The 9,234-nt window shown below is 44.5% G+C and overlaps 1 protein-coding gene across 1 annotated transcript in view; it reads right to left on the reverse strand.

Annotated features, from left to right (window-relative positions):
* Positions 1-5,122, reverse strand: part of LOC107755925 (calpain-2 catalytic subunit-like) — a 16,710-nt gene extending 11,588 nt beyond the window's left edge. Inside the window, exons 1-5 of the mRNA XM_016572889.1 lie at positions 5,063-5,122; positions 4,499-4,603; positions 4,005-4,138; positions 3,634-3,806; positions 2,029-2,032 (exon numbers count right to left, since the gene is read on the reverse strand). Of these exons, the coding sequence (XP_016428375.1) occupies positions 2,029-2,032; positions 3,634-3,806; positions 4,005-4,138; positions 4,499-4,603; positions 5,063-5,122 (476 nt within the window). The remainder of the gene's footprint in view (positions 1-2,028; positions 2,033-3,633; positions 3,807-4,004; positions 4,139-4,498; positions 4,604-5,062) is intronic.
* Between the last annotated feature and the right edge of the window lie 4,112 nt (positions 5,123-9,234).

Raw genomic sequence — 9,234 nt, forward strand, 5'->3', positions numbered from 1 at the left:
CGGAAGTAGTAGACCATCCGGGAATCTTTGGCATACTTTTTTAAACATACTATGATTTGGGACATACTAATTCTATTTTCAAATACTATTTAGGACGGATAGTATGCGAATTGGGACGCAGCATGTGCTTCAAGTTATTGTCAAAAATAACTTTCAAGAAAGGACAAAAGGACTGAAATCTTTGTGAATTCGTCGTGTAATCATCCCGAGGGAGACCAGATAGCGCCCCATATCACCGTGAGGTCTGGGGTTCGTCTGGCTGCGTTGGAGTGTGACCCACATCGGCTGCCAGTGACAGCGCTGGACGAGGATCTGCAAGAGGCCTACCACGGTGTTTTGCAACCATTTCACGCTTCCTAAAGTAAATCAGGTACCCTTGTTTGCTTCTGTTTTTACACTCAGGAGAGTGAAGAGGCCAGTTTTCCGTTTCCCGGCCACTACGTTCTCAAGCCACGATTCAGGCCTGCTCCGGGGTGGGTTGTGAGAGTGTTACACGGATCCGACTGCCAGTTTTAACTGTGTGTGTGTCTGTGGGCCCACAGTGTTACATATCAGTTCATATTGTGTGGTTCAGCGCGCTTAGGAACTGTGAGCATTGAGTAATATTTTGACACCCAAAGTGAATTATTTTGTACATTTAATTTCAAGTGTGTTAGTTTGCTCAATTTACTAACTCGAAGTGTACTTGACACAGAGGTAAATTCTGTAATTCAGTAATTCTCATTTGTGATATTTCCCTTTTGGGGTTAAATTGTACCAAACTTGAGATGAACTTTATTGTGTGAATACTTTGCAACTTGAAATTTCAGCTATTTCTACTCTTTTATTCTACTTTAATTAAATTCTTTATATGTTTCTACTTCAAGTGTTTTATTTATTCAAAAGAGTTTAATCTTGACCAGTGAACTTGTGCGAGCATAGATTTGATTCTGAGTAACTTTTTAAAAGAGAAGTATTTCATTCAGTGACATCAGAGGGACCTTTATACAACATCTCTTAGGCATTAGTTTATTGAACCTGGTGCTGCTCCATACTAAACCGTTATAAAAGAAGGTAGGGGGCGCTACACTCTGTTACCAAGGTAGAGTGGCAGTGTTGACAGTATGTAACAGAATTGACAGTAATGTATGTTTGTGTGTGTTTCTATGTGTATGACTGCCAATTTTTTGAAACTGATGTGTGAATGGAACGTCATTGCCTGTGTGAACAGCGCATTTTTGTATTTACCAGTAAAGCCGGTAATTTTACGGCAATTTACTTTTATTACTGTGTGAAAGGGGCTATAGTCTATTTGCCTTGCTGCCTCATTTGTCTCCATAGCAACCCTTGTTAATCTCCTTGACAACTAATTACCCACACCTGTCCCTTGTCAGCCCAGGTTAACTTGTGTATATATACCCGTGTTTCCCTTGTTTAGTGTCAGTTGTTGCTTAGTCTCGCGTAGCCAGACCTTCAGACTGACGGCAGAAGGTCTGGGAACCTTGGTCGCTTTGAATGGCCAAGGCCCGCCCAAGAGGCCATATGACTGAAAGGTAAAGCAACCAGTCACGTTTCGTTTTGTGCCGCATCATGTTTAGGGGCGTGGAAATGTTGACACAATATCAGACCGGTGTGTAAAACTCTTGGACATATTTTAAAGATTCTATGCCGCAAACTTTACATATTTCACATTCTTTTGAAAATCCAGTCTTTAGTTCATTCTGATAAGCGCTCATCGTCACACTTGTAAACACGACAGCTTTCTTCTTTATTGAGGGGGTTTGGCATCACGGCATCTTTGTTTCCAAACGAAACGTTAAAGAACGCGACACACGTCTCCTGGAAATCCTGTATAATTCAACCAATCCGATGACAACTTAGAAACTTCTGAAATGTTTCCAATTTTGTGTGCAATATGCATCAGACGTTGTTCCAGGTTAGCTGAGACTAATTTATTGCTAAAAACAAATTGCTTACATTTTATGCTAAATTCTTTCTTGATTTTATGCTAATACTATTTTTTTGTTGTTGCTAAATTCTTGTTAAAACTTTGCTTAAATTTTATGTTAATTTTAATGCCAAGTTGCTAAGATTTTATGGTAATAATAATGCTATGCTAAGTTCTTTTTATAATGTATTAAGTGTTATGCTAATAATGATTTTATGCCACATTATTGTTAATAATTGTTAATTATTGTTAATTTATTTCATGCTATATTCTTGTTCATTAATTGCTAAAATTGTATGTTAATAATTATTTCATCATAGTTTTTTTTTGTTGCTGAGATCGTACACAAATAACAATTTCATGTTACATTCTTGATAAAAATTTACAAAGATTTTATGTTAGTAATGCTTTTATGCTAATAAAGTATGCTACCGCTTGCTCAGTCAAGAGAGCGAATGAGAACAGAACTTTCCTTCTAACTCTGTGTTCTTGAATGCTTGGAGATGTTCTGCTTTCCTTTCTTTCTGTCTTCCCAAGAGGCCATATGACTGACAGGTTAAGCAACCAATCACGGTTCGTTTTATGCCGTGTCATGTTTAGGGGCGTGGAAATGTCCCCACAATAACAGACCGGTGTGTAAAACTCTTGGACATATTTGAAATATTCTATGCCGCGAACTTTATATATTTCACATACTTTTGAAAATACAGCGTTTAGTTGATCCTGATAAGCACTTATTGTCACAGTTGTAAACACGAGGACTTTCTCCTTCCATGAGAGGGTTTGGCATAATTGTTTCCAGGCGGAACGTTAAAGAACGCGATGCACACATCTCCCGGAAATCCTGTATAATTCAACGATGATGACTTTGAAACTCCTGATGACTGACAGGTAAAGCAACCAATCACGTTTCGTTTTATGCCGTGTCATGTTTAGGGGCATGGAAATGTCCCCACAATAACAGACCGGTGTGTAAAACTCTTGGACATATTTGAAATATTCTATGCCGCAAACTTTATATATTTCACATACTTTTGAAAATACAGCGTTTAGTTGATCCTGATAAGCACTTATTGTCACAGTTGTAAACACGAGGACTTTCTCCTTCCATGAGAGGGTTTGGCATAATTGTTTCCAGGCGGAACGTTAAAGAACGCGATGCACACATCTCCCGGAAATCCTGTATAATTCAACGATGATGACTTTGAAACTCCTGAAGTGTTTCCAATTTTGTGTGCGATATGCATCAGACGTTCAGCCAACGGTCCGTGGGCGTGACGTCTGAGGCAGAGACTAGTTGTTGCTCTGCTGTAGATGCCCTTGTCTTGGATTTCCTGGTTTGCTCCTGCGCTGTGATCCTGTGTACCAGTGATTATTTCTCTCCACTTTATTTAACTTGTTACTAAACGTATTAAACTGCATATTGGACAATATAATAGGTATGAGCTTCAAAATATTAATCGATATCATTATCAGCCAACGTGTTCATCAGGGCATCCCTGAAACAAAAGTCACACTTGGAACTTGTGGTATTTAGTGTGAGCTACAAGTGAGCTAACATTTGATATTTCCATATTAACTAGACCACAGATCCACTAAAATATTTATCTAAAGTTCTATTAAGTATTATATATTTATACACAATTTTTTCTTGCCTTGGAGAAATAAATGATGTGAAAAGAAAGTCAAGAGAAGTGGAATGGGACTCACAGAAATGGAGCAGGCCATTAATGATCTCAGCGTCAGTGCTTTCTGCATGAGCTTAAACAGGTGTGGAGAAGCTTTGCTCAGCTCATAGCTCTCAGCGATGCCTCCAGTGAAATCCTCAAAACCCTCAGTGGCCCGGCCTCCCGTCAGAGCTTCATATGAGCCATTTAGCCTTCAAAATACAGGAGAAATCAGCACCACTGGTTCGTCATGTCATGGATATGTGACATGTTGTATGAACATTATGTGTTTTCTAGGCTGTGGTTTGGCACAGTGTTTACCAAGCGTTTCAGATGACTCAGTAGATTTTTTTCAGCAGTACAGTACAGGTAAGTAGTAGCAGGTAAATTATGAATAAACACACACTTACTTTGCATAGGCCTTTTCCAACAGGGCGCTCCAGAACTCAGAGCCCTCGGCTGAATGAACAAACAGCAGCTTCCCATCTCTGGTGGGCAGCCGGTCATCAATGACCACATCCACCCATTCACCAAACTGCCAGAACTGAAGAGACGAGGACAACACCAAACAGTCTGACATTGTCCCTTTAATTTATTATTGGAATAATAAAGTTATAAATACTCAAATGATGTCCAAAATCTGAGACCACTAGTGAAAATAATCTATTTTGCATTTTTCTAATGTTATATGATTCCCTATCGAACAGGAACTCCCGTTGTGTCAGCGTATGACGCTCGATGAAACTCCTGTTTACTCTGTTACGGAAGCCTGATTTGTTCACGTTTGTGTAGCTGCACAAACCAATGGCGCTCGAGCCCGCCAGAAGGGGAGGAGCCGACCACTATATAAGTCGGCTCAGAGCGGCATTTCATCAGAATTTTTCTCCTTCAGCGACAAGATCACCTCTTCGCTGACTTTGAGATCAAGAAGCTGAACAAGGAAGAAGTACAGCCTACAGCTCGCCACCGTAGAAGAGCCCCGGCAGAGGAAGAAGCGAGAAGCCTTCCCCTGCGGCCATCCGGTGCTTCAAAAGTGCAAATTTCTGAGCAAATTTTCAGTGACGTTGAAGGGCACAGTGAGTGTGTCGCCTGTCTGGGCAGGACACAGACTGCTTTCACTGCGAGGGCATTGGGTCTGTTCCTGCTTCACTCGCGGATTGCTTTCTTCAATGAGCGACCCGCCCCTCCCACTCTCCCCTCCTAGCTACCTTGGAGGAAGAAACGGCGAACTCATGGGATGAGCGATCAGGCTTGAGTGATCGCACGCCTGCACAGGTACCGCATGCTTCACTTGAAGCAGATCCTCGTGCAAATATGTCCCAAGTACTGGTTTCTGTCTGTGGATCTGAAAGACATCCACTTTCATATCCAAATAGCCCCCTATCACAGACCCTTCTTAAGATTCGCATTCGAGGGAGTGGCCTATCAACACACAGTCCTGCCATTCGGGCTGTCTCTGGCCTCTCACACTTTTACGACGTGCATGGACATGGCTCTTTTCCCCTCTGAGGCAGATGGGAATCCGCATCCTGAACTACCATGACAATTGGCTGATTCTAGCCAGACCAGAACGGGAACTCATCACTCACAGGTCGCTGCTGCTCAGCCACCTACAGCATCTTGGGTTGAAAATTAATTTGGCCAAGAGTTTTTTGCCTCCCAGACAGCGGGTGGTCTTTCTGGGGACAATTATAGACTCTGCTCAGATGAGAGCATGGATTACGCCAGAACGCTCCCTGACCATTCAGCGGCTAGCGCCGTCATTCAGGCCAGGGACTTCATGTACCCTCAAGGATTTCCAGAGGATGCTCGGCCTCATGGTGGCTGCTTCCTCTGCGATTCCTTTGAGACTGCTCAACATGCGGCCCCTTCAATACTGGCTGAAAGCCCAAGTCCTGCCCCGCGCCTGGGCCGATCGTATGTCAGGGTAACCCGCCGCTGCATCAGAGCTGTGGTCCCCTGGAAATCCTCTTGCCTGTTCCAACCAGATGTCCCATTGGGAATGACCTCAAGATGGAAGGTGGTTACGACAGATGCCTCCAACTGGGGTTCTGAAAGCTCTGTATGAGGGCAAACCGGCATTCGGCTCCTGGTCAAATCTAGAGCAGCACTTGCATATCAACTGCCTCGAAATAATGGCAGTTTTTCTGGTCCTAAAAACCTTCCTATCAGCCTGAATGGGGCACCACATCCTGGTCCAGACAGACAACACGACAGTGTTAGCCTATATTAATCGACAAGGCGGTCTCAGGTCACGCTTCCTTCACAGGTTGGCTCGACGTCTCCTGTAGTGGGCATGGAGCAAACTCGTCTCACTTAAAGCGGTTCATGTGCCGGGCAGATTGAACCAAGGGGCAGACATGCTGTCCAGAGACAATGTATCTCCAGGGGAATGGAGAGTACATCCTCAGATGGTTCAAATGATCTGGTCTGTTTTCGGGAGGGCAGAGGTAGACCTCTTTGCCTCAGAAGACAACATTTTTCTCCTTCAGCGACAAGATCACCTCTTCGCTGACTTTGAGATCAAGAAGCTGAACAAGGAAGAAGTACAGCCTACAGCTCGCCACCGTAGAAGAGCCCCGGCAGAGGAAGAAGCGAGAAGCCTTCCCCTGCGGCCATCCGGTGCTTCAAAAGTGCAAATTTCTGAGCAAATTTTCAGTGACGTTGAAGGGCACAGTGAGTGTGTCGCCTGTCTGGGCAGGACACAGACTGCTTTCACTGCGAGGGCATTGGGTCTGTTCCTGCTTCACTCGCGGATTGCTTTCTTCAATGAGCGACCCGCCCCTCCCACTCTCCCCTCCTAGCTACCTTGGAGGAAGAAACGGCGAACTCATGGGATGAGCGATCAGGCTTGAGTGATCGCACGCCTGCACAGGTCCCGCATGCTTCACTCTCTCCGCAGCACTTTGATCTGCCAGTGTGTTTCACACGTGAAGATCAGCGCCCCTCATTTGCATCGAGTGGTTTGATCTTTTTAGGCAGATCAAAGGAGAATGCGCGCAGCACATTGATCCAGACATTGCTTGCAAAAGGAGCCATAGAAGTGGTTCCTTTAACGAACAGCGAGTCAGGCTTCTACAGCCACTACTTCCTTGTTCCTAAGAGAGATGGCGGGCTCAGACCAATTCTCAATCTCAGACATATGAATCGCTCGCTCATGCGAAGGCCGTTCAGGATGTTAACTTTGAAGCAGATCCTCGTGCAAATATGTCCCAAGTACTGGTTTCTGTCTGTGGATCTGAAAGACATCCACTTTCATATCCAAATAGCCCCCTATCACAGACCCTTCTTAAGATTCGCATTCGAGGGAGTGGCCTATCAACACACAGTCCTGCCATTCGGGCTGTCTCTGGCCTCTCACACTTTTACGACGTGCATGGACATGGCTCTTTTCCCCTCTGAGGCAGATGGGAATCCGCATCCTGAACTACCATGACAATTGGCTGATTCTAGCCAGACCAGAACGGGAACTCATCACTCACAGGTCGCTGCTGCTCAGCCACCTACAGCATCTTGGGTTGAAAATTAATTTGGCCAAGAGTTTTTTGCCTCCCAGACAGCGGGTGGTCTTTCTGGGGACAATTATAGACTCTGCTCAGATGAGAGCATGGATTACGCCAGAACGCTCCCTGACCATTCAGCGGCTAGCGCCGTCATTCAGGCCAGGGACTTCATGTACCCTCAAGGATTTCCAGAGGATGCTCGGCCTCATGGTGGCTGCTTCCTCTGCGATTCCTTTGAGACTGCTCAACATGCGGCCCCTTCAATACTGGCTGAAAGCCCAAGTCCTGCCCCGCGCCTGGGCCGATCGTATGTCAGGGTAACCCGCCGCTGCATCAGAGCTGTGGTCCCCTGGAAATCCTCTTGCCTGTTCCAACCAGATGTCCCATTGGGAATGACCTCAAGATGGAAGGTGGTTACGACAGATGCCTCCAACTGGGGTTCTGAAAGCTCTGTATGAGGGCAAACCGGCATTCGGCTCCTGGTCAAATCTAGAGCAGCACTTGCATATCAACTGCCTCGAAATAATGGCAGTTTTTCTGGTCCTAAAAACCTTCCTATCAGCCTGAATGGGGCACCACATCCTGGTCCAGACAGACAACACGACAGTGTTAGCCTATATTAATCGACAAGGCGGTCTTAGGTCATGCTTCCTTCACAGTTTGGCTCGACGTCTCCTGTAGTGGGCATGGAGCAAACTCGTCTCACTTAAAGCGGTTCATGTGCCGGGCAGATTGAACCAAGGGGCAGACATGCTGTCCAGAGACAATGTATCTCCAGGGGAATGGAGAGTACATCCTCAGATGGTTCAAATGATCTGGTCTGTTTTTGGGAGGGCAGAGGTAGACCTCTTTGCCTCAGAAGACAACATTCACTGCCCAATTTATTTCTCGAGACAGCGAGACGCCCTAGCCCATGATTGGCCCAGCGCTTGCCTGTACACATTTCCTCTGATAGCCCTGCTCCCTCAGGTCATCAGACGGGTCAGGGAAGTTGGGTGCTCAGTCCTCCTGGTAGCCCCACTCTGGAGGAACCAAGTCTGGTTCTCTGAGTTGATCCAGCTGCTGTCAGCAGCTCTGTGGCTAATACCACTGAGGAAGGACCTTCTCTCGCAAGCGAAGAGCATGATTTGGCATCCCCAGCCAGAGCTGTGGAGCCTTCATGTTTGGCCCCTCGACGGGGAGGCATTGCAGCTCCCTGCGAGTGTGACTAATACCGTTTTAGAGGCTAGAGCACCATCTACAAGACGCCTTTACGTCCTTAAATGGTTGGTCTTTAATGATTGGTGCCCAAAGAACCACCATTTTGGTTCCTCAAAGAACCTTTTAGTGAATATTTCTAAAGGAACTATTTTTTCCTTTATTTATTTATTTATTTTTTATTTTATTCTTGTTGTAAATAACCTTTTTAATACACTGAAGACCCTTTTCCACTATGAAAACCTTTTGTGTAGTGCAAAGAGTCCATGGTTGTTAAAGGTTCTTCTTTAAACCATAGGATGCCAACCTTTATTTTCAAGAGTGATGGATAACTCTTACATTATATACATTTTACTTTACGCTTTTTACCAAAACGGGTGAAAAAAAATCTTAAATTGAAAGAGTTACTAAGTTATATCACTTCAATTTCAATTATGTTCAATCTATTTCTGTCAGAACTACATGAATCACTGAAACTGGACAGTGGATTTTTAAAAAATGTTTAAATTAATTGCTATTTATTGTGTTTTTGAGAAATTGTTTCATATAAGCCAAATATGTGACGTAATTTCTGATATAGCGATTATATTTATTATTTGTCTGTGTTAACACCCGAACAACACCTTTCTGATCAAAAGGCTCTTTTCTCACCTAAAGCTCCTTGGCAGATGTCTGTCCGCGTAGCGCCGTCCACAATGAACTGAGGATTTGAGTAGAGCTCCTTTAAAAAAGCACAATGTGAGAACAATTAAGCCAGGCTCACACTACAGGAGTTTTAAAATCCTAACCGATTATGAAATCTGGTTGCAGCACACACATAAGGAGAATCTTTGCAGATCCCTCAAATCTAGGGACAACTAAAGGACAACTAGATGAGCCCCAGAAACAGATCCCCAGTGAAGACCTTGTCTCCTAGACGGTCACCGGGACAAGACCACAG

The sequence above is a fragment of the Sinocyclocheilus rhinocerous genome, unplaced genomic scaffold, assembly GCF_001515625.1.
Source record: "Sinocyclocheilus rhinocerous isolate Xijiao unplaced genomic scaffold, SAMN03320098_v1.1 scaffold863, whole genome shotgun sequence".
Lineage (NCBI taxonomy): Eukaryota > Metazoa > Chordata > Actinopteri > Cypriniformes > Cyprinidae > Sinocyclocheilus > Sinocyclocheilus rhinocerous.